Source organism: Globicephala melas, chromosome 11 (genome assembly GCF_963455315.2).
Source record: "Globicephala melas chromosome 11, mGloMel1.2, whole genome shotgun sequence".
Taxonomy (NCBI): domain Eukaryota; kingdom Metazoa; phylum Chordata; class Mammalia; order Artiodactyla; family Delphinidae; genus Globicephala; species Globicephala melas.
In genome coordinates this window covers 24,498,439-24,524,825 of record NC_083324.2, presented here as the reverse complement: position 1 = coordinate 24,524,825, position 26,387 = coordinate 24,498,439, and the positions used below count along the sequence as shown (strand labels likewise).

The following is a 26,387-nucleotide window of genomic DNA, read 5'->3' as shown; positions in this document are numbered from 1 at the left end:
GAATTAATATGTTATTATCTTCTATGTTCTCTCTGTATTAAAACCATTAACATCATAGAAAAGTATGAAATTATTTTACATAAGTTGATATTAATACCAATCTCATGACAATATCAGCTAAAAGGGAAACAATTTTTCTTATGAAAATTACAGTGGAGGAATGAAAATTAGGGAAAAGAGTTATTCTACTTATCTTTTAATGTCTGACACAATTATTTATTTCTTTTAAAATGTTGAGAGAAGGAACACAAATTTTACAGTTTTTTTCATGGTTCTGTAACACAAACTCCCCAACCCTATCAAATATGCTGCTTGTTCTATTTTTTTTATTTAAAAGAAAAAAACTAAACAAAAAAACCCCAAACCTTTTCTATCCCTTAAGAGTAATGAGGCCTGAAAGTAGCAAGATTCTGGAGCTTCCAATTTTCAAAAAGGAATCTCTGTAGGGGATGCATACTACTTGTGAATGTAAATAAGTGAGACCCAGTGAAGCGATGTAAAACATGCATAAATGCCCAAACTGCAGCAAGAATAGAGGTTAGAGTTTACAACACAATAATATCAAACCACTTTACATTTACAAGAAAATCTTAGTCAAAAGCAAATACGTTGACTAGAATCTTGAAATATCTAGTGCTGAATTTTCAGTGTATCTTATTTAACACAATATTAAATATCTGTGTTCTCGAAATCAAGGATTCACAACTCTTAAGATGATTCCCCCCCCCCAGGGGCATTTGGCAATATCTGGGGACTTGTTTGTCACAAAGTGGGAGGGATTCTCCTGGCACCTAGGGGGTAGAGGCCAGGAACACTGCTCAGTGTCCTACAATACATACAGGACAGCCTACAACAAAGAACTGTCTAGGAACAATTCTTTGGAATGACTTGGGTGTTACAAGATTCCACTCTTTAAAGTTTCTCTAAAAAAGTTAAAATTTTGAGCCAAATTAGGATGCAATTATAAAAACACTTTACCCTGAAGTGGAGCTTCTCTGGCCTGCTCCGGATTGCTTGGGGGGTGGTTTGGAATAATAGGAGGCACGAGCGATGAATGATCTTCTGTCCATTCTACAAGAAGACAAGAAACAGTTTGCTGTTTTTCCTTCCATTTGCTTACTTAAGATTACTTACGTAGGTCGCCTTACTTAGGATTCACCTTCTTCTTCATTATAAAACTACCCAAACCTATAAAACCAGAAGCAGAGAGCTTCGAATGAAAAGAAACTGGTACCTAACCCCACTCTATGTTAAGGATAATAAGGTCCCTCCCACTGTGTGCGTGCGTGTGTGTGTGTGTGTGTGTGTGTGTGTGTGTGTGTTTCTGTCGCTTTCTCCTAAGATCTTTGAGGACAGAAATACAACCAATAAAAATACAACTAATAAAATCTCCAGCTCTCTCTGGCTGGAGAGTACAAAGTGAGACCAAGTAAAAAATATCAGGAAAGATACAGAGTTAACTAAAGCTGGCCCAGTATGGGAGAAACTTCTCTAATGCAATTTAGACCTAGGTTGGGCTGCTGAAGCCTGCTTGTCTTGGGCAGTGAAGGTGGATTGTAGCAGTTTACTAAGGTGAGATCCCCTATCATCTCTCAAACCCAAATGGGACCCATTACTAAAACTCCTCAGTCCTAAGTCGTACTCACTTTGGAGGCCCAGAAATAACCCACTACGAGTGACCCTTGAGATCTACCCCAAAGTCACTTCTCCAGCTAAGCTAATGATGTGTATGTACATCAATTTTAACACTCATATATCAATTGTACACTCCCATTCCCCAAACTCATAAAAAATTTTTTAAAAAGTTTTAAATAGAAAGAGATTAAGGTAGAAAGGAGACCTTTTCAATGGGTAAGTATACTCACACACACATAGACACATACAAACACACTCTCTCTAAAATACGGTCTATGGCAGTGGTTGTCAAACTATGACTTATAGGCCAAACTGGTCCTAATGTCTATTTTTATAAAGCTTGTAAGCCAAGAATGGTTTCTACATATTTAAATGATTGAAAAAAATCTAAAAAGAATATTTTGTAACACATGAAAATTACATGAGGTTCAAATTTTAGTGTTCACACATAATGTTTTACTGAAACACAGCCATGTCCACTTGTTTACATATAGTCTGTAGCTGTTTTCATACCATACGGGCAGAGATGAGCAGTTTTAATAGAGACTGTATGAATAGCAAAGCCTAAAGTATTTATTATATGGCCATTTACAGAAAAAGTTTGCCAACTTCCATGCTATGGTCTATATTTATTATATTCAATATTATAATAAGAGAAGTATTATACTTGATATACATATACCTGATATTCACTTATTACATTGAAGGGGTACTAAGCCTATTATTTTTAAAGATTGCAATGAAAAATGAGGAAACACCTAAGCATCTATTAATAAACAGATGGCTAAATGAAGTGCAGAGATTCATAAAAGGGAATAATATGCAGTCATTAAAAATTACAAGGTAGGAAACCTTCAAGATGGCGGAGGAGTGAGACATGGAGATCACCTTCCTCCCCACAAATACATCAGAAACACATCTACATGTGGAACAACTCCTACAGAACATCTACTGAACGCTGGCAGAAGACCTCAGACCTCCCCAAAGGCAAGAAACTCCCCACGTACCTGGGTAGGGCAAAAGAAAAAACAGAGACAAAAAAATAGGGATGGGACCTGCACCTCTGAGAGGGAGCTGTGGAGGAGGAAAAGTTTCCACACATTAGGAAGCCCCTTCGCGGGCGGAGACGGGAGGTGGCGGAGGGGAAGCTTCGGAGCCACGGCGGAGAGCACAGCAACAGGGGTACAGAGGGCAAAGCAGAGACATTCCTGCACAGAGGATCAGTGCCGACCAGCACTCACCAGCCGGAGAGGCTGGTCTGCTCACACGCTGGGGTGGGCAGGGGCTGGGAGCTGAGGCTCGGGCTTTGGTCGGATCCCAGGGAGAGGACTGGGGCTGGCGGCGTGCACACAGCCTGAAGGGGTTAGTGCACCACAGCTAGCCGGGAGGGAGTCCGGGAAAAAGCCTGGACTTGCCTAAGAGGCAAGAGACCACTGTTTCAAGGTGCGCGAGGAGAGGGGATTCAGAGCACAGCCTAAACGAGCTCCAGAGACGGGCGCGAGCCGCGGCTATCAGCACGGCCCCAGAGACGGGTATGAGATGCTAAGGCTGCTGCTGCCGCCACCAAGAAGCCTGTGTGCGAGCACAGGTCACTATCCACACCTCCCCTCCCGGGAGCCCATGCAGCCCACCACTGCCAGGGTCCCGTGATCCAGGGACAACTTCCCCGGGAGAACACACGGTGCGCCTCAGGCTGGTGCAATGTCACGCCGGCCTCTGCCGCTGCAGGCTCGCCCCGCACTCCGTACCCCTCCCTCCCCCTGGCCTGAGTGAGCCAGAGGCCCCGAATCAGCTGCTCCTTTAACCCTGTCCTGTCTGTAGGAACGCCCTCAGGCGACCTACACGCAGAGGCAGGACCAAATCCAAGGCTGAGCCCCAGGAGCTGTGCGAACAAAGAAGAGAAAGGGAGATCTCTCCCAGCAGCCTCAGAAGCAGCAGATTAAATCTCCACAATCAACTTGACGTACCCTGCATCTGTGGAACACCTGAATAGACAACGAATCATCCCAAAACTGAGGTGGTGGACTTTGGGAGCAACTGTAGACATGGGGTTTGCTTTCTGCATCTAATTTGTTTCTGCTTTTATGTTTATCATAGTTTAGTATTTAGAGTTTATTATCATTGGTAGATTTGTTTATTGATTTGGTCGCTCTCTTCGTTTTTTTTAATATATAATCTTCTTGTTTTTCCTTTTTTTCTTTTTGTGAGTGTGTATGCTTCTTTCTGTGATTTTTTCTGTATAGCTTTGCTTTTACCATTTGTCCTAGGGTTCTGTCTTTTTTTTTTTTTTTCCCGTATAGTTTTTAGCGCTTGTTATAATTGGTGGATTTGTTTTTTTGGTTTTGTTGCTCTCTTCTTCCTTTTTTCAAATTACTTTTTATTTTTTTTAAAAAAATTTATTTTAATAACTTTTCTCTTCCTCCCTCCCTCCCTTCGTTCCTTCCTTCTTTCTTCTTTCTTTTTTTTCCTCCCTTTTCTTCTGAGCTGTGTGGCTGACAGGGTCTTGGTGCTCCAGCCGGGTGTCAGGGCTGTGCCTCTGAGGTGGGAGAGCCAAGTTCAGGACATAGGTCCTCCAGAGACCTCTTGGCTCCGCATAATATCAAATGGTGAAAGCTCTCCCAGAGATCTCCATCTCAACGCTAAGACCCAGCTCCACTCAATGACCAGCAAGCTACAGTGCTGGACACCCTATGCCAAACAACTAGCAAGACAGGAACACAACCCCACCCATTAGCAGAGAGGCTGCCTAAAATCATAATAAGGTCACAGACACCCTAAAACACACCACCGGACGTGGTCCTGCCCACCAGAAAGATCCAGCCTCATCCACGAGAACACAGGCACTAGTCCCCTCCACCAGGAAGCGTACACAACCCAATGAACGAACCTTAGCCACTGGGGGCAGACACCAAAAACAACAGGAACTATGAACCTGCAGCCTGCGAAAAGAAGACCCCAAACACAGTAAGTTAAGCAAAATGAGAAGACAGAGAAACACACAGCAGATGAAGGAGCAAGGTAAAAACCCACCAGACCACACAAATGAAGAGTATAATAGGCAGTCTACCTGAAAAAGAATTCAGAGTAATGATAGTAAAGATGATCCAAAATCTTGGAAATAGAATGGAGAAAATACAAGAAACGTTTAACAAGGACCTAAAAGAACAAAACAGCCAACAATGATGAACAACAAAATAAATGAAATTTAAAATTCTCTAGAAAGAATCAATAGCAGAATACCAGAGGCAGAAGAACGGATAAGTGACCTGGAAGATAAAATGATACAAACACATGGAGAGATATACCATGTTCTTGGATTAGAAGAATCAACATTGTGAAAATGACTATACTACCCAAAGCAATCTACAGATTCAATGCAATCCCTATCAAGCTACCAATGGCATTTTTCACAGAAGTAGAACAAAAAATTTCACACTTTGTATGGAAACACAAAAGACCCTGAAGAGCCAAAGCAATCTTGAGAACGAAAAACGGAGCTGGAGGAATCAGGCTCCCTGACTTCAGCCTATACTACAAAGCTACAGTCATCAAGACAGTATGGTACTGGCACAAAAATACAAATATAGATCAGTGGAACAGGATATAAAGCCCAGAGATAAACCCACCCACATATGGTCATCTTATCTTTGATAAAGGAGGCAAGAATATACAATGGAGAAAAGACAGCCTCTTCAATAAGAGGTGCTGGGAAAACTGGACAGCTACATGTAAAAGAATGAAATTAGAACACTCCCTAACACCATACACAAAAATAAACTCAAAATGGATTAAAGACCTAAATGTAAGGCCAGACACTATAAAATTCTTAGAGGAAAACACAGGCAGAACACTCTATGACATAAATCACAGCAAGATCCTTTTTGACCCATCTCCTAGTGAAATGGAAATAAAAACAAAAATAAGCAAATGGGACCTAATGAAACTTAAAATCTTTTGCACGGCAAAGGAAACCATAAAAAAGACAAAAAGACAACCCTCAGAATGGGAGAAAATATTTGCAAATGAAGCAATTGACAAAGGATTAATCTGCAAAATATACAAGCAGCTCATACAGCTCAATACCAAAAGCACAAACAACCCAATCCAAAAATGGGTAGAAGACCTAAACAGACGTTTCTCCAAAGAAGATATACATATTGCCAACCAACACATGAAAGGATGTTCAACATCACCAATCATTAGAGAAATGCAAATCAAATCTACAATGAGGTATCACCTCACAGTGGTCAGAATGGCCATCATCAAAAAATCTACAAACAATAAATGCTGGGGAGGGTGTGGAGAAAAGGGAACCCTCTTGCACTGTTGGTGGGAATGTAAATTGATACAGCCACTATGGAGAACAGTATGGAGGTTCCTTAAAAAACTAAAAATAGAACTACCATACGACCCAGCAATCCCACAACTGGGCATATACCCTGAGAAAACCATAATTCAAAAAGAGACATGCACCACAATGTTCATGGCAGCACTATTTAAAATAGCCAGGACATGGAAGCATCCTAGGTGTCCACTGACAGATGAATGGATAAAGAAGATGTGGCACATATATACAATGGAATATTACTCAACCATAAAAAGAAACGAAACAGAGTTATTTGTAGTGAGGTGGATGGACCTAGAGTCTGTCATACAGAGTGAAGTAAGTCAGAAAGAGAAAAACAAATACCGTATACTAACACATATATATGCAATCTAAAAAAAAAGAATGGTTCTGAAGAACCTAGGGGCAGCACAGGAATAAAGACGCAGATGTAGAGAATGTACTTGAGGACACGGGGAGGGGCAAGGGTAACTGGGACCAAGTGAGAGAGTGGCATGGACATATATACGCTACCAAATGTAAAATAGATAGCTAGTGGGAAGCAGCTGCATAGCACAGCGAGATCAGCTCAGTGTTTTGTGACCACCTTGAGGGGTGGGATAGGGAGGGTGAGAGGGAGATGCAAGAGGGAGGGGATATGGGGCTATATGTATACGTATAGCTGATTCACTTTGTTATTAAGCAGAAACTAACACACCACTGTAAGGCAATTATACTCCGATAAAGATGTTAAAAAAAAATTTAAAGGTTAAAAAGAGGTAAATCTATATTAAGTAGCATTGAAATTTGTGCAAGAAATATATTTAAGTGGCAAAAACAGGTCACAAAACTAATACATATACAAATACATAATATATTAATATATATAAATTATGATCTACTTTTTGTAAAAAGATGCATATTTGTACATCCCCAGAAAATTTCTGCACAGTGTTTATTGCTGAGAGTGGGATGGGAACCAGTAGGACCTCCACTGGCTTAAATGGAGAACTTATATGTTCTCCACTCCTGAATTGTTCATATTTTTGTGAAGAGCGTGAACTAACTTGTAGTTTTTTAAAAGCACTGAAAATTAACAGCGTTTTCTGATTCTTATATGTAATGTTCCTAAAATTAAAAGTTAGTTCCATACCCAGCACCTCCTCTTAACGTGCTAAAAGTGGTTTGGATTTAGATACCAGGTGCTGTGCAAAAGCTACTGAGCACAAGGTAGTTCTTTCACCATCAGAAATGTTCTCCAATCTAACGGCAGCCCCTTTCTAAATTAGAGTGGAGATTGGGTGCTTTTCAACTGGGCCCCCCACTTTAGCTGTCCAGGTTCAGGGTATGGAATCTAGCAGAGGCTCTGCATTACTCCCCACCCTTCCAGGACATGCAGTCCCCAGCACGGCAAAGGACTTGATGCCCGTGGCCAGTTCTGACCACACGGGGGTGTCAGCGCCCAGGCTTTGCCCGGAGCTCCTTGGCCCACAGATCACGGGAGAGCGAACCTTCTGGCTGCTGCTGCTGCTGCTGCTGTTGCTCCAGCTGCTTCTTCCGTTTGGCTTCTAGAACCGGGTTCTCATATTGTGTCTTCCTGTTGATGTGGCTGGAGCAGAAGGCAGATTGCATTCAGTTAGGAAACATTGCATCCCACAAGCAAAAAGCCAATCAGTCCAAGTCCCTTGATTAGACCTGAGCAAAGCAGGTGGTCTGAGATGTTGAGCACCTTGTGTCAAAAAGCACAGTTAGGAAGATACGATCAAATAAAAACAAAAATGAATGGTTTCCATATACTGACTGCTTATTTGTCCCAAGCACTGTGCTACCAGCTTTACATGCATTTTATTTTTAAAATCTTCAATAAATGCTAGGATAGAGGTCCTATTTTTATTCCTATTTTATGGATAAGGAAGGGAAGTTTCTGAGCAGTTAAGAAACAGCTCACCTCACAAAACAGAACTAGTCAACAGTAAAGAGGATTCAAGCTCAGACTGGCCTGCTTTCAAGTCCCAGGATTATAACCACTGACTCTGCCAAATGCCCAAGGAATCACGTGACGGGAGGGTGTTTCTTTAATTCAACAAGAAGTCGATTATAGAATTATTTTAAAAGGAGATTAAAGTGAAGATGTGGTGTTGTCTGTAATAAGTAATGCCAGAAATTCTGCGTAACTTTCTACAACAGAGTTCACGGAAGCATAAGCATTTCCCAAACGATCAAGTTAAAAGAAGGACTCTACCAACATCTGTCAACTATTCTGATCAATAGGCATGGAGTCAGGATTCAAAGGATAAGCCTTAGGCAAAAAGACTCCAAATGCAGCTAACCTAAGCAAATGTGATGTGTTCAAAGTGACAAAGACCCAGATACTTCAGATGGCTCCAAAACTAATAAGGCCAAGGCAAGATAAAAATACACACACACACACACACACAAACATATATATAAATCCAAATGCATATTTTTTGCCATCACCCTATTTAGTGTATGTATATGTATATACACACATAGTACACAGACACACAAGCATAAACATATTCCTATCTTTTTTCCTTCATCAAAATCATACTTCATAAGAAGTTTGAAAATATTCCTATTATGTGATTATTTAGAACTCAAAATATTTTTTCAAGCCAGGCTTTACTTTTTAAAGCCAGGCTTGTCAAGTAGGGTGGATAGACCGACTACCCTTAATTCCTATTATAGGACTACTTGTTTATTTCCTAATTCTGGTAGGCCATTTCATGCTAAGATATAGTCTAACATTCACAGGCACATGGATCTGAGAAGACAGGGAGGAGAAATGTATGGTAAGGTAACAACTCGCCCCTCACTCCAAGTCTCTTTATCCATCAAAGCTGCTAGTCATTTATTCTTTTTCTCTTTTGATGCACAAATTATTTGAGGGAGAACTCAAAACAAGCCCCAATTAGACAGGAGCCCCACTGTATATCTGGGAGAAAAATGATCTGTAGGGCACACAGAGGAATTTTATGAGGGTCAGGGAAAAGACTAAGATCACCTTTCTTTCTCTTTTAAATTTTTTAAAATTAAAATTTTTTTTATTGAAGTATAGTTGATTTACAATGTTGTGTTAATTACTGCTGTACAGCAAAGTGATTTGGTTATACATACATACATATATATATGTATACATTCTTTTTAAAAAAAATGTTCTTTTCCATCATGGTTTATCACAGGATACTGAACATAGTTCTCTGTGCCATGCAGTAGGACTTTGCTGCTATCCATTCCATATGTAAAAGGCTACATCTGCTCACCCCAACCTCCCACTCCATCCCTCCCCAGATCCCCTCCCCCTTGGTAAACACCACTCTGCTCTCTATGTCTGTGATCCTGTTTCTGTTTCACAGGTAGGTTCATTTGTGTCATATTTTAGATTCCACGTATAAGTAATATCATATGGTATTTGTCTTTCTCTTTCTGACTTACTTCACTTAGTATGATAATCTCTAGATGCGTCATGTTGCTGCAAACGGCATTCAAGTTGGCCTTTCTAATGCCCCCCATTCCCAATCTTTCTGTTAGGTAAAGAGGTGGCAATGTGAGTATTGACCAAAGACACCCGCTATGTTGAACTCGTAATTTTTTACAATAAGATGCTGAGCATTTTATGTCCTGGCATTGTTGCATCATATGTTTCTATCACCAGGGTATTATACGAATAACTTTTCATTGCTAGCAGCATGAGTGATAGAAAGCGTTCCAGTGATAGAAAGCGTTCCAAGTTATCTTCATTGTGGCAGGTAGGATTTTGATGATAGAACATTTATATGGCATGTGTTTCTTTTGTAAGATCTTTTATTATTACTCATCTTTCTCAGAGGAAATGATGTAAAACATTTTTTCAATGTTTACCCACTTAGGTTTCTTTTATTTTCTTTGAGTATCATCCTACCGATATATAACTGTGATGAAAGGACCAAGTGTATGCCTCTTGCTACAATAAGGTACATGGTAAAGAGGTAGTGATGAGGGTTTGAGACTCTTAGAAATGGAACACAGGAGCCACAGGTATGGTAAAGGCAAAGAGGCTTACACAGTCTTGCCACTTAGGCTAGTTCTCAATTTCCTTCTTAATTGCGGCAGCGTTTCATATATTATTTAGATCTGTCTGACCCTTCTGGAAAGTCTGAATGAATAAATAAATGATTACTGAGAACTTCAGACTTAAGCAGGGCAAGAAATAGGCAAAACTGATTCTTTATCTGAAGATAAACAACCCATACTCAGTGTACTGACTCCTTGCTTTTCTCATTCATTCAACTAATACTTATTATTCAGTACCTGCCATAGGCCAGGACTATGTTGGGCTTTGGTAATACAGTGATAAACAGAAGACATGAATACTGCCCTCATGGATTTTATAATATAATTTATCATCATTAGATTTGCTGAATATTTTTTCATTATAAAATTAATATTATGTTACTATTATTATTCTGTTTGTGCCTTATCACAATGGCAAACTCTGTTCAGCAGAAGTGTAAATAATTACAGAAGGGTGCAAGCTCAAATGTGTTTTAACAGGCACTTACTCTACATAGTAGATACCATAGACAGGGTCATCAATCTTTTCCCAACCAGCAGGCAGTTCTGAAAAAGAAAAGAACATTCAGACCAAGAAGAGCATATTCTTGAAGAGCCTAAGGACTTTCAACAGCTGGGTTAGGCAAAAAAAGAAAGACTCATAAAATAATGCCTTAAATCCAATTAAAACTGCGTATCCTAACCAAAAAAAAAAACAAAGAGTGAGAATTATTTTATTGGTGTATTTTTCTACACGAAGAGCAATTCTTTACTGATATTTTGCACAAGCAAATGAAACTTAATAAAATGCAGTCTCAGGTGCCTTCATTCTAAATCAACTATTAAATGAGATTTTAATGGAAATATAGTTAAGTTTTGCCTCGAACGCCTAGTTCCTATTTTAAATATTTGCTGTTTTCTCATTTTATTGCTAGACTACCTTATTACACAAGCAAAAATGGATGAATGTTTCCTTTCATTTTCGATACAATAGTGCCGTTTCTGCTCTCCCTGGAATAAATTAAAATTTGCATCTTATTTTCTCCTTGTTCCTAATTAAAATGCTACCGAGTAAATAAAAAATGGCCACATGGAGTTGGATTTTTGAATTGCACACATCTACAACTCAATTGCTATATCTGGACAGGCCCATCTTCACTGGGGCTGTGCCTATGAAAGCAGAAACACAGGTCCTGCTCTCCAAGACTCACTACCTAAGGGGGTAGACTATTCCTCTAAATGTGGTGGTAAAATGGCATTGGGTGATATGTGTGCCTTTCTGAAAACTCACCTGTGCTCTACCGAACTTCATAAGGTTTCATATCAAAGGCTGCAACTTCATTAACTAGGTAGTAGTGGGTTCTGTCATAATAAGAACCTACTGTGAAAAAGCCCACTGCACCAGATAATTCGGTGAAAGAAGCAACTACATTGTGTTTTGCGTCGTTAAACAAGTCTTCAGGCAGAGCAGCACTTCTCCTTAAATCTCTGTCCCTTCTTTTTGGTTCCAGGTAAGAAATGGAGTCATGTGCACGTGCACATATACACACATAGGGCTAATTACTTAAAGTTTATGTTTTGCTCAGATTTGGCTGCACATCAAGAGACATTAATTTCATGGTTTTTGCTACACCTGGTATTTGTTTTCAAACAAAGAGACAGGTTCCCCCCTTTGCTTCCTTTTTTTAAACAAAACAAAACAGAACACTTAGCAGGTCTTAAGGAAGTCTTTGGATTCTGGGAGACATAAGCTACTAAAAGGCAAGGCAGGGCCAACGTGCAGATGTTGATATAACTTGGCATTTTTGTACACAGCGTCTTGCGGACGGATGCAAATCAAATGCCTGGGAAATGGTTTCCCCTTACAATGCTGGAAATTGCCGTTTAAATGCAAACGAACCAGGAAAACGTTTCCAAAGAGTTGGGAAATCAGAAGGTTACAAAAAGGCTAATTGGTGCCCACGCATGTGCTTGTGCTGCCATGGGGCAGAAGAGCGAGTGGGTGTGAGGGGACCACATCATGTTTAACCAAACTTCTTTTCAAAATCTGTAACCTTGATATATGGCCTGATTATCTTCAGATAAAATAGGGGAAAAAATTAAGAATTCAATTCATTCCATTTATTTGTCAAACATTTATTTAGTGCCTACTGTCTGCCTGAAGGTATGCTAGGTGCCAGGTACACAAAGATAATTACAAGTGCACCAGCTGGGCAGACAATTCATACATCATCACAGGGTAAGCGCTTTGATGGAGGTCCAAGGAGGCTGCAAGATAAGAAGCCACCTCTGGCTTTGCCCTGTCACCTACTCAACAATTTACATACTAGAGTTGAGACATGAGGTCAGTCAACTGGTATTTCTGGATGATTGTAAATTGAAACACATCTTCTGGGACAGATTAGCAAACTCCAGAAATGTTCCAGTTTTTCCAGCTATAACTCATTTAAAATTGAAAAGACAGATTTCTCACTTCCCATGTGGTGATTAACTTAATAATAGGAATTAGTCTCTGAAAGCTTAAAATAGAAATGGGTCATCGATTTAGAAACAGAAGATGTTTGTCTTCCAATGTGCCATTTGGTTCTAAAAAGTTGAAAATGGCAGAAAATACTGAAGCCCAGAAAATGATGGCGTTACAAATTTTTTCTTTTTTCTAAACTACTCTAAAGATACATAGAGAGCCACACCCCCATGTCTAACAACTGTCAGACATCAGAACAGTCTGTACAAGATGTCACCGAGATTTCAGGTGGCTCAGACCCTTTTGGGATTGTCCAGATCTTGGTCTGAACTTTAGCCCTAATGTTTTTGTTTTTGTTTTTTTAACATCTTTATTGGAGTATAACTGCTTTATACTTATACTATATAACATATATATACTATATAACATATATATACAAGTTATATATACTATATAACACAATGGTGTGTTAGTTTCTGCTTTATAACAAAATGAATCAGCTCTACATATACATATGTTCCCATATCTCTTCCCTCTTAGCCCTAAGGTTTTATCAGTCTAGTGTTTGGCTAGCTACTTAACATCTCGAAACCACATCTTTGTCCTGGATTTACCTCAAAGGTCAACTGTAGACTAAATAAGGATGTTTGTAAAACCTTTTACACAGCACCTGGCACCTAAGCTCAGCTAATGGCAACGGTTCTAGGAAAGCCCAAAAGGAACTGGACAAATCTATATGGCCTGCTTGCTTGCTGTTCCTACCACTAAAAATCTCATGTTGTACTAATCATCGCCATGGAAGTGAATATGGAGCAGAAAAATGTTCCAAGAGTTGTGTCAGGGCACAGATTGAAAGTCATGTTCACAGTCAGAGATATGGTTCTACACTGTAATTCAGTGTTGATTGGGAGGGGATCTCATTTCCCTACCTAATGAAAACTCTGTAATTCGAAAAGAAGGTTCTTCAAGTGCTTTTTCATTCTGGGGAGATTACTGCAGAAGATGTGATAAATTCTGCAAAACCAAAGTGCATAATGGAGCTAGTGACCCAGCCCAGACAACAGAGTTCAGAAATGACAATTCTGCAATCAAATGATCTGTGTCCAACACCCAAGTCCACCGCCCCTGCCTCTCAGAGGCCGATTATAGAGAGGGTTTCCTTGTCACATCTGCAATTATACTGTTCATTGAAAACCTGACAGTTGCTATTGTTTGCAATTAGGATCCTCTTATTAAGAAAATGGGCAGTGAGCTTGTCAAAGGCATCTGAAGTGAATGCAAGGAAAAACTGTGCGTGTGCATGTGCGTGTGCGTGTGCGTGTGTGTGTGTGTCTGTCTGTCTGTGAATAAGGACATATTTGGGCCATTTCTATTATACATGTTGCTCTCCTGCCCCATATTAAACACAAAAAGTATCATAAGGAAACACTGAAAAGTCCAACAAGAAAGAATTAGTTACTAAATCAGAAAACTGGCAAAATAACATGTGCTGATCTCAGGGGCAAATATTAAGACATATTATTATTAAGTCTCCTCTTAAGCCCAATGAGAGCTCCTCTTTCAGCCCCTCTTTACAGGTAAGGAACAGGAAGCTAAGGGAAGGTGAATGACTTGCCCAAGGTCACAGAGCAAATAAGTGGCGGAACCCAGATATGAGTCTAGGCAACCTGCCCTGACCCCAGAGACAGCTCCCACTTCACCAAACCATCTCCCAGAACTGTGGCTCTGGCCATGAGAAGGTAAGAAGGTAAGTAAGCCAGTAAAACTTACTTTTTAGAGTCTTTAACAGCACAGGAAAGTTTCTACAATGTTACAGATACATGAGAAAAGAAGACAATTGATTCTTTCCTGAAAACTTCAACATTCAAGCTTCCACAGAAGCAAATAAGGCTGTGCCCCTATGCACAATGGAATTATCTCACCAACTGCCCACACACAGTGGTGGGCACTCACACACATTAGGTAGGTGGCCAGAGTAGTTTAAATTGGTTCCACAAAGGATCGAGGCACTCATTTTTCATCTGGAAAAGCTAGTTCTGTCTTTTTCAATGATTTTATCTAATATCACTGGATTGATACTTTTTTTCTTAATTTATAAAATGAGTTTCAAATTGTTCTGTCACACAGGTTGAATCTCAAGTCATTCCTACCACAATGACCACAAGGACAATTTATTATACGTCTTTAAAAATAGATCTTTCGGGACTTCCCTGGTGGCGCAGTGGTTAAGCATCCGCCTGCCAATGCAGGGGACACAGGTGCGAGCCCTGGCCTGGGAAGATCCCACACACCGTGGAGCAACTAAGCCCGTGCACCACAACTACTGAGCCTGCGCTCTAGAGCCCGCGAACCACAGCTACTGAGCCCGCGTGCCACAACTACTGAAGCCCGCTTGCCTAGAGCCCGCGCTCCGCAACAAGAGAAGCCACTGCAATAAGAAACCCACGCACTACAACAAAGAGTAACCCCCTCTTGCTGCAACTAGAGAAAGCCCGTGCTCAGCAACAAAGACCCAACACAGACAAAAATAAATAAACAATTAAATTTATTAAAAAAAAAAAACAACAACGCTGAACATAAAACATTTAACTTAGCAGGGAATATAATTCAATATATTCCAAGAGGAGAGATAAAAGAGTTTGGAATTATCTGCTAATGTAAATTATTTCTGAACTGCAAGAGCTTGGACTAATCAAGACTTGATTTCCATTGACATACACACTCTGAGGAAAATGACACATATAAACCCAGGATCCGGTTTTCAAGCCATTCACTATGGTTACAAAGTCAACACGCAGCTTGTGACTGAGTAACAACATAATACTAGGACTTAGTACCCATTCAGCTAATCAGTGGAATTGCTGTACTGCTGTTACTCTAAGATCTTTCAGCTAGTCTGGAAGATTTTTGTTTTGCTTTTCTGTATTCCCCATGGAGAAAGCCACCCACACCAAATAAATAAAGAAATGAGCCTGAGAGAGATTATAGGAGAGTTGAAGGGACATGGCAAGCATCTATCCCTGTTTTTTCTTACTCCTCAATTTACGAGAGTATCCGGCACTGATCTGCTAACTCTCATTCTAGTCCCAATTCCCTCAGACTTCTTCTTTGTAGACACAACTTATTACAACTCTGTGTGATGTCTGCAGTCAGACACATGGGTTGTATACGATTGACCTTTCGTGGCTAAGCCGGAATGAAAATCATAATTGGAGAAGTGCAAACTAAAGAAACAGAGGGATTAAGCAAGTCACTGGGGACCAAGGCAACCAGGGCAAGTTATGCAGGCTGGGAGGGTTTACCTAGTTCACTGTCCAGCTCCTCCGTATGGATCCCTTCTTCTCCAAAGGAATAGCAGGAATGAGACAGAAAAGAGAGAAAGAAAAATTCAGACACCAGCACCAAGAAAAGAAACTCCCCTCAAGAAAAACAGCAGCAAACACATCACTTTGTTTTGTCCTTACCTGCATTGTGGCTTATTTCATTGGCTTGACTACTCAACTCGAGACCTCAGCGTAAATCACAAAACGGGAAGAGCTGATATTGGCAACATAATTATATGGCTCACTTCCTTGCATGGCAAAATAGGGTTTGATCGGTTGTAAAAGATGACAAACACCCTTGAGGTTTCAACGTCCTTACGTGGCAAGTCACTTATTACAGGTCTTATTTCAAGCAAACAAAGCTGTTAGACCTTTCAATATTAGTCCTTTTAATCCTTCAATAATCTTCTAATCAGCGAGGCAAAATTACTTAACTTATAAGTAATACCGCTGCCTGAAAAACGGAAGGCGAGGTCAAATTGAGAATACGCGTTCTAAGGTGAGCTACACTTCATCGTCTTTCAAAAGGAGTTAGAAAAATGAACTATGTCAGGACGATATACATGGGGGAAGTGAGGCTTGATGGCTGCCCCAAAAGGAGCAGTGGGAGACGGAGCTTACTTGGTATAAGATTTCTAAGTCAAACAGCTCAGAAATAATAGAATGAAAATGTTCTCTGTAATTTCAGGGAGCAAAACAAGAAAAGATCCTCTCCATTCTTGACCGTCTCTGGCTGTCAGTAAAGCATTTTATTTTGACTGTGAAGAGACACAGGACAGCACACAACACATCATGGCATAGACAGTCACTCCAGCTACACAGCGGGTGGCTATCCCTCCAGTCTAAGCTCCACAAACACAGGGATCAAGCCTGTTTTCACTACTGCAATATGTTCAGTGCCCACTGAAGTTTTTGATACATAATAGGTACCAAATATTTCTCAAATGGATGAATGAATGTATGAACAAATGAATCGATTATTGACTTCAGTCACCAACGCGGCCCTACACACCTTGTAAACTCTTGATTTAAAAACTCTCCAACTGCCAACAATAAGGTTGACACTGGTATTGTTTCCTAAGAAGGGAATCTTATTTACATAAAATCGTTCATGAAAATGGCCTTTTGGATACTATTTAAAATATCTTTGGGGGCACTCGTTCATTTCCTCAAAAATTCTTTAATGAGAACTACTATGTGCCAGTCACTATGCCAGGTGACAGCGACATCGAAATGAGCACCAACAGGCACATCTCTATCCTTCCGGGAAAGGAAACATGGCCAAAGCTCACATAGATAAAAATTAAATTAAAACTATGGTAAGTTCTCTGAAGTTAAGATACATAATAGACTGACCTAATCATATCTGGGGGCAAAGTCCGGGGCAGAATCCCTGAGCTGTCATCTGAAGGTTATGCAAAATTTAATGAAAAGACTTAGAGTGAAAAATGACTAGAATTTAAGCTCTGCAAGAGCAGGGCTTCTTGTTTATTGTGTTCAGTGATACATCTGAAATTCCCATAATGCACTGGACATAGAGAAGGCATTCAATAATTATTTGTGGGATGCAAGAGTATTCTAAGAAGGGAGAACTGCACATCTAACGATCATGGAGCAGCAGCTCGATGAGGACTCGTGGGGATGAAGGACAGAGTATGGGTTGGAACGAGAGTCAGACAAGCTTAGAGACTGAACCACAGAGAGCTTGGAGACACAAGCTATGGACTTGGCATTTACTGAACAGCCCACAGCCATTAAACAGGGCTTGAGGCGGTGGTGATAACACAAAGACATTTTAAAAAACTGCTCTGAGTACGGTGCAAGAAGGAGAGCGGGCAAGAGTCTGGGTGGAAGATGAGCATGACCTTGACCAGCATGGCAGAGATAGTGAAGAAAATGGAGAAAATGGATTCCAGAGACATTTGGGAGGCAAGGTGAACTCAACTGGTAGTACATGGGTTAGAAGTGGGTGTTAAGAAAACTAAAACGTCATGAGGGACTCTTAAGTATGTATGAATTTACCCTCCACTGAGATGGGGAATACTTACAGAAGACCAGATTTGGGGTGGAGGTGGAATCATTAGTTGGGTTTTAATCAGAATGAGTTTAAAGTCTCCTTGAGACAAACAGTGTTATTAAAGATTAAAATACTGGCCTGGAGCTCAAAGGCAAGGTAGAAGGCCTCTAAGTGAACTACTAAAACACAGAAATAACAACAGGACTTATACACTGAAGATCAAAATCCAAACTAGTTTCTGACTTTATCGAGATAGGAAAAAGAAAATAGAACATTTTTACAATAAGTATGATGCCATACTGTTACATTTGATATGCATGTGACCTACAGAGAACAGAAAGAAACACAGGAGCAATATGGTGACCAACAATGTGATTCTTCTTTGTGTCATGATAACAAAAAACAATACAAGGCAGCTTTGTGGTAACTGGCAAGAGAAAAGGCAAATATAGGAACTGATGATACCTGCCACTGTGGTATAATCTGGTTATATACTTATAACATTTGTGTATAAAGGCACACAGACATACATATAGTTTCTAGCAGAAAAAGAATCTATGAATTCTAATGGTGAATGGACAATTACTAAGCATTTGGTATGAATACATACTTGTTCCAAAGGGAATAACATTAACACCAATGACATGAATTCTAAGAACTAAAAATAACCAGCATTGTTAAGAAAAACATTCAGTAATTCTACTCAATACTTTTACTCCGTTTTTCTCTGTAAAAGCTACTGGAGCCTTCTATTATCTATAAAATTATATTAACAGGCATTTTCATACATTCCCAGTATAGTTATAATGGATACTGACATTGAAGATCTGCTGGTAATAAGAGGGCCTAAAATGGCTTCAAAATCATCAGGCATCAAATAAAGATTAAATTTTGTTCTGAGAAGTTTTATGGTTGGAAGTATTTTATGTTCTGAACTTTGAAAACTGGTCACCTCTGTATTATCTATTAAATAGAATATGTGAATAATCAGGACAGTCCATTATCCTTAAGCATGCAAAATAATGCAGCTCCCACGCCTGTTCCGTTTCTTCTTCAGGACTCAGCAACCGAAATAAAACCAGCCTCTCAGCTATGCCTCCTCAGTCAGAAGGATTTGCATTTCCAGTTGAAGTCACCCAGCTAACCGTGAACACGCAATTCTATGTTCATTTCATGTAATCTGCGATCCACATATAGTCTGGAGTGTAAGGTTTTGACAGGATCATATTTTACGGGCTTACATTTTCAAACAAACCTCAAATTTATACGGACATCAATTCTGCCCCATAGGATAAATTAATAAAGTTTCACTATCTTACAGTAAAATGTGTATTCAAAATTATACTACTAATTCAAATGCCAGAAATCAATAATGAGTAGCAAAGCAAGCCATTTCCCTTTTAATTCGTCCATGTCAAAAAGCTATTTTGGTAGAACTTAGGATAGACTGAAAGGGAACACATTTGTTCCATCTTAATTTTCTTTTCCTTTTGCAAAAGTAATTAGAAATTCCAAAGCCTTGAAATAAACTTTCCTTTTTTATGATAGTAACTCTTATAGACAATTGATTCTTTCTTCTTTTAATTAGCAGGGAGAGTGGGGCTCAGTCTCTTTTGTGGAAGAATAGACTTTCTCATATTTAGGATATACTCTAAATCACACACAGACTCCCAATCACAACAAAATCTGCTTTCTTTATGCTGAACCTGGAGAAATAATCAAATTATGAAGTATGAAGAGTTCAAGAAAAATTCCTGATTTTTTTTTCTCTAAGACTGTCACAATATATAATTAGCGTCCAATAAGTGAGTGATCGGAGCATCTTTGGTTTCTAAATTCCTAGAGACTTTCTAGAATTTTCTCCAAGTTCCTGAAGGCACAGGTTGCATCTACATTTGAATACTTTCTGACTGTGCTGAAGTTCTGTTTCTAACAGAGAACTGAGGATGCCTTTATGTTTAAACAAATCATTCTTTGAAAGCAATTTTGCTGATTTCTCTCCTGCTTTTGGAAACCATAATGCACTTACTAGAAACTGGATTACCTTTCAAAAACCCATGGTTAGAAACCCGGTTGACCTTGCTACAACGCTTTAAAATTTGCATGTGTGAACAAGCCCCTTAAACCCAGACCTTCCTAGCTCCTTACCATCATCTTCACACTCTTCCAGAGGCTTCTGCTGCTTGTTCAGGCACCGAGGGTCTAACCAAGATGTTGTTTTTGTGTTATGGCTGAAATCCAGAAACAAAGACAAGAAATATGTTTGAAAAGAAAAAAAAAAAAAGGTAAAAAGCTCAATGACAGAAGATTTAAACAGTCTTGAACATTAACTCTCTTCTACCAAAGAAAAGATACTGTCTAACAGCAAACCGAGGCCAGAAGAGAGCCCCGGTTTGGAATTATGAAATGGCTTGAAGAGGGTCTTAGGGAGGCTGCTTCCTTACTCTAAGACATCACCATTCCATCATGGAAAGCTTAAAATGTAATACCAGCTTTATTTTTGAAAACTGAGCTCCAAATCATACCCCTTGTCTATACGGCCTACTCTTGTCTAGGCTTATTTTAGTCTTCACATTTGTCAAAGAGCGCATTCCAATTTATTTTCAATTTGTCTATGACTTCAGCGTTGGATGCTGGAATTCACAAAGAAGGCTGCTATTTCACTCGTTATATTACATAAGAATTCCCAGGACTGTGTGAAACTACTTCAATCCATGCAAGTGGCTTGAAGCTGCTAAGACATACCATTCATCACAGTATCCTTAATTATGCTTCAGACATAGTGAAGGCAACCCCAGATCACCTATCCCAAATTGAACCGAGACCAAGGAAAAGCTTGGAAAAGCTGCACATGTCACCCCACTTCCTTCTGGAGGGTCTAGCCCAACCAGAGAGGAAGTGTTTCAATAGACACTGTTCCCTTCAGTCATGTTAGAAATGCCAGGAGAATGACTGGGAGAATTGACCGGAAGCATATCTGGGACAAACTTCTGCTTGAGCAACCAGTCCACTCTATGCAAACTAAATATGAGGAGCAAAGAACTACAAGTCCAGTAGTTCAAGCTGCAAACCAGAAACGAAACATAGAAAATTTAAAAAAAAAAAAAATTTTTTTTTTTCGAAGTTTACGTAGTAAACTAATGTCTGAAGTTTTGGTTGTAAATACATTGAAAAAAATTATCAAAGTTTTTAATTTTAGATTCAAATCTTATTAATTGTTGGGAAAAAATTGAGGCTTAAGTGAAAAACGGAATGTGCAAATGTGTACAGACATTATCTCAACTGTGTTAGAAGAAAAAAACAGGGCTTCCCTGGTGGCGCAGTGGTTGGGAGCCCGCCTGCTGATGCAGGGGATGCGGGTTCGTGCCCCGGTCCGGGAGGATCCCACGTGCCGTGGAGCGGCTAGGCCCGGGAGCCATGGCCGCTGAGCCTGCGCGTCCGGAGCCTGTGCTCCACAACGGGAGAGGCCACAAGAGTGAGAGGCCCGTGTACCGCAAAAAAAAAAAAGAAAGAAAAAAAAGGAAAGAAATAACAAATGAAAGTTAATACAGTTACAACTAAGATCACCAACAGCACTTATTTGTCCTCTTAGAACTATCATAATCTGTTATGTCATTTACATATAAATTACAATTTACTTAATCCTTACAAGAACTCTATGAGAGGAGCATTGTTAGTATTAAAGTGATTACTCCCCATTCTCCACATGGGAAAACTGAGGACAAAGATGTAAAGAAACCTGCCCAAGAACACCCTGTTGATGCATGGAATCAAACCCAGGGAGTCCCGCAGTAGAACCCATGGTCTGTGCTATTCCTACATAGTAGGAGTGCAAAAATGGTCACTGATGGGAGGGAAGATTATGTGTGATATTTTAAAAAACACTTTTTTATCTCAAGATAATTGTAGATTCACATGCAGTTGTAAGAACAAACAAAGAGAGATTCCACATCCCCCCTTACCCAGATGCCACCAAGGGTAACATCTTGCAAAACTATAGTGCAAAGTCACAACCAGGATACTGACAGCCAGTCAACATATGGAACATTTCCATCATCACAGGATCTCTCACGTTGCCCTTTGACAGCCACACCCGGTTGCCTTACAATCCCTCCCTTCGAAACCCATTTTTAATCCCTGGCAACCACTGATCTGTTCTCCATGTCCATACTTCTGTCATATCAAAAATGTTATATAAATGAAATCATACAGTATGTAATCTTTTGGGGCTTGCATTTTTCATTCAGCATAATTCTCCTCGAGATTGTTGCATACATGAATAATTAATTCTTTTTACTGCTGAGTAGTATTCCATGGCATGAAGGTACTACACTTTAACCACTGAAGGACATCTGGGTGGCTTCCAGTTTTTGGCCATTTGGAATAAATCTACTATAAACATTTATGCACAAGCTTTTGTGTGAATGTAAGTGTTCACTCTTCTGGACAAATGTGCAATGGCTGGGTCGTATGGTAACTGCAATGTTTAGTTTAAGACACTGCCAAACTGTTTCCTGGAATACCACACAATTTTACATACCCACAAGCAATGTGTGAGTGATATAGTTTCTCTGAAGCTTCACCATCATTTAGTGTTGTTACTATTTTTTATTTTAGCCATCCTAATAGCTATATATATACCTAGGATATCTTTGTGGTTCTAATTTGCATTTCTCTAATGGCTAATGATGTTGAACATCTTTTCATGTACTTATTTGCCACCCATATATCTCCTTCAGTAAAATGTCTGTTCATGTCTTTAGTTCATTTTCTAACTGGATTTTTTTTTAATTGTTGAGTGTTGAGAGTTCTTTATATATTCTAGATACCAGTCCATTTTGAGATGTGGGGTTTATAAATATTTTCTCCCCGTCTGTAGTTTGTCTTTTCGTTTTCTTAACAGTCTTCTGCAAAGCAAAAGTTTTCATTTTGATGAAGCTGAATTGATCAATTATTCCTTTTAGGATCATGTTTTTGATGTCAAGTCAAAGAACCCCTTTCCTATTACTAGGTCTCAAAGACTTTCTATGCTTTTTCCCCCACTAGAAGTTCTATTACTTTACATTTTGTACTTTATGATGATCTATTCTGAGTTAATTTTTTTCTTTTTTCTAAGGCATGAGGTTTAGGCTGAGGTTAATTTATTTGCTTCTGGCTATACACTTGCTCCAGCACCATTTTATTGAAAAGGCGATCTTCCTTACATTGAATTGCTTTTGCATTCTTTGTTGAAAATCGGTTGGACACATTTGTGGGCCTGTTTCTGGGTTCCCTTGATCTATGTGTCTATTTCTTCATCAATACCACACAGCCTTTATTACTGTGGCTAGTTAATAAGCCTTGATATAGGCCAGACTGATTACTGTGACTTCATTCTTCTTTTCCAAAACTGTTTTACCTATTCTAGTTCCTTTGCCTTTCTATATAAATTTTAGAATAAACTTGTCTATACTAACAAAAAGCCTCACTGAGATTTCCACAGGATTTATATTAAACCTGTACACATATTTGGGGAGAACTGACATCTTCACTATACCAATTCTGAGTCTTTCAATCCATGAATAGAGTAGGTCTCTCCATTTATTTAGACTTTCTTTGATTTCTTTCATCAGTATTTTGTAGTTTACGGCATACAAAATCCTATACATGTTTCATTAGATTTATACCTAAGTGGCGTTTTTTTTTAAAGTAAATGTGAATTACATTTTCTTTTGAATTTTGTTGTCTGCTTGTTCATGGTTAGTATATAGATATACAACTGATGTTTGTATGCTTATCTTTTATCTTGCTGAACTCACTGATTCTAGAACTGTCTTGAACATTTCTGGTGATTTTCTAGATAGATAATCTGTGTGTCTTTTCTTTCCTTTTATTTAGGGCTAGAATTACAGTAAAATGTTGAATAAGAGTGGTAAGAGATAATATCCTTGGCTTATTCCCCATCTTGCAGGGAAAGTTTTTTGTCTTTCCCCATTAAGTATAATGTTAGCTGTTGGTTTTTTTATAGATGTTCTTTATGAACTCAAGAAATTCCCCTATGTTCTTATTTTCCTGAGAAATTTCTATCATGAATGAGTGAATTCTGTCAAATACTTTGCATCAATAAAAAAGATCATGTGATTGGTTTTCTTCTTTACTGGGGTCTTAATATGGTGGATTACATTGATTAAATTTTCAAATACTGAACCAGTCTTGTATCCCTGGAATACTTCCCACTTGGGCATGGTGTATAATTTTTTTTCTGTATTATTGATTACTATTTGCTAGTATTTTGTTATAGGTTTTTGCATCTATATTCCAGAGGATATTGCTCTGCAGTTTTCTTTTTATTTTTTTCGTGGACTATCCTTGTTTGATTTTGGTAACAACGTAATACTAGCTTCTTAAACATAATTGGGAAGTGTTCCTCCTCTTCTATTTTCAGGAAGAAATTGTGTAGAAATTTAATTCTTCTTTGAATGGTTCTCCAGTGAAATCATCTGGTTTCCAGAATTTTCTTTTTCAAGAGTTTTTAAATTATAAATTCATTAGGGCTATTTAAATTACCTATTCCATATTGGATGAGTTGTGGTAGATCATGCTTCTCAAAGAATTTGGTCTATTTCATCTAAGTTGTCAAATTTATATGTCCACACTTTCTGACAGCATTTTCACATCTTTCTGATGTCTTCAGGGTCGGCAGTAATTCTTTCTTTAAATTTTAATATTGGTAATTCACACCTTCTCTAATTTTTTCTTTGTCAATCTTGCTAGAGGTTCTTCAATTTTATTAATCTTTTTGAAGAATCAGCTGGTTGTTTCATTGATTATCTCTGCTGTTTTTGCTTTTGATTTCATTAATTTCTGCCCTTTATTGTTTCCTTCCACTTATTTCACATTTAATTTGCTTTTCTTTTCTAAGCTCTTAAATTGGGGGCTCAGATTGTTGATTAGAGACTTCTCTTTTCTAATATATATGCGTAGTGCTATAAATTTACCTCTCATCACTCCTTTGGCTGTATCCCACCCAAGAGGGTGAGGAGTTCCTTGTTACTACTGGGTAGAGATGGGAATTCCAGCTCCACATTAGGGCTCTTCTGACACCAGCTTGGCTGGGAGTGGTAGGAGTGCCTTATTACTGTTCCCACTAACTCTCTGAGGAGGCTGGGGGCCACTTTACCACTGGTGGTAAAAATGCTGACTCTTCACCAAACCTCCTCTGCCACTACCCCAGTGGGGAGAGAGGCTGCCTTGTTACTGCCATGTCAGGATGGGCATCCAGGCTCCCTCAACGTGGTCTCCATTGAAGTTAGATGAAGAAAGGGGGAGTGCTCATTACTGCTGGGCTACAAAGTCCCAGTTATCTTCTGAGCCTTTTTGGACACCACACTTGCAGGGAGGTTTGAGATCCTAGTTATATCCTGTGAAGGGTAGAGGACTAGGCTTCTCACTGATCTTTGCTGGTAGAGGTGGGAGCACAGGCTTTTGTGTCTTGTTGGCTGAAGCCCAGCAGTTATTCAATAAAAGCTTCCTGCCTTGCAGGATACCCCTTCCTGGTCCTCTGGCTAGAGAGAGTAGGCTTTCATGAGGGCTTTGTTTTTTGGTCTCCACTTGTTGGTGTTTCTGAATTACTAGCTTCTTCAGTTCCAAGTCTGAGTTATATGAGGTAAAACAAAAACTCAGGGAACTCACCACCTGTCATTTCTGTGATCCCAAGTTCCCCAGCCAGTCTGCCTTATTTTTATCTCCTTTCGAAGTCTTCTTATGTCCGTTTTCTTTATAATATCCAGAGTTTGTAAGTCCATGCTTACTTTTTTAATGTTCTTAAATTCCGGTATTTCTTAGATTTCCCATAAACTGTAAAGCTAACACAGACACATATATGTAAAACAAGGTAGATCTGATTCTATAGAAATTTAACTTGCTATTCAATGTAAGATACTCTAAGATGAAGTTCTTCAGAATGAAGGGCACCTGAAATCTCATTAACCAGGATATATAATTTAGGCTAAAATAAAAATGGTGTGTATCTAATAATTTAATATCTGCAGAATTTGATAGCTGCAGACCAAATCACAGAGTTGTCATAATAAGCCATACTTTTGCCTAAATTTTCTATTAAACATTAGGCCAATGAAGATTGGCCTGGCATTGGTTAAAAGCTAAATTAGGTTATGAAAAGTAAGCAAATCACTGTACTCTCCTATAAATCAGCCACAGTCTTGGGTCTTTACTAACCATTTTTACTAAGCACAGTCCTCACTAACCATCAAAATAACCAACTTTCTTTTTTCAAATTCATCAAGTCAGTCTTGAGCAAAACTATTGATACATTCTTTTTTTTAAAATAAATTTATTTTATTTATTTTTAACTTTTGGCTGCGTTGGATCTTCATTGCTGCACGTAGGCTTTCTCTAGTTGTGGTGAGCAGGGGCTACCCTTCGTTGCAGTGTGCGGTGCATGGGCTTCTCACTGCGGTGGCTTCTCCTGTTGCAGAGCATGGGCTCTAGGTGCACAGGCTTCAGTAGTTGCAGTGTGCGGGCTTCAGTAGTTGTGGCACGAGGGCTCGGTAGTTGTGGCTCATAGGCTCT

At 39.2% G+C, this 26,387-nt stretch overlaps 1 protein-coding gene across 20 annotated transcripts in view; it reads right to left on the bottom strand.

Annotated features, from left to right (window-relative positions):
- MAGI1 (membrane associated guanylate kinase, WW and PDZ domain containing 1) overlaps nucleotides 1-26,387 on the bottom strand; it is a 622,562-nt gene that overhangs the window by 86,730 nt on the left and 509,445 nt on the right. For 12 of the 20 annotated variants that reach the window (XM_060308870.2, XM_030867644.2, XM_060308866.1 and 9 more), the window contains 5 exons: nucleotides 19,965-20,047; nucleotides 15,779-15,817; nucleotides 10,522-10,579; nucleotides 7,471-7,568; nucleotides 979-1,071 (listed from right to left, as the gene is read on the bottom strand). In XM_060308870.2, the coding sequence (XP_060164853.1) occupies nucleotides 979-1,071; nucleotides 7,471-7,568; nucleotides 10,522-10,579; nucleotides 15,779-15,817; nucleotides 19,965-20,047 (371 nt within the window). The remainder of the gene's footprint in view (nucleotides 1-978; nucleotides 1,072-7,470; nucleotides 7,569-10,521; nucleotides 10,580-15,778; nucleotides 15,818-19,964; nucleotides 20,048-26,387) is intronic. The other 8 variants (XM_060308872.1, XM_030867658.2, XM_030867657.2 and 5 more) reach the window with 1 other exon arrangement.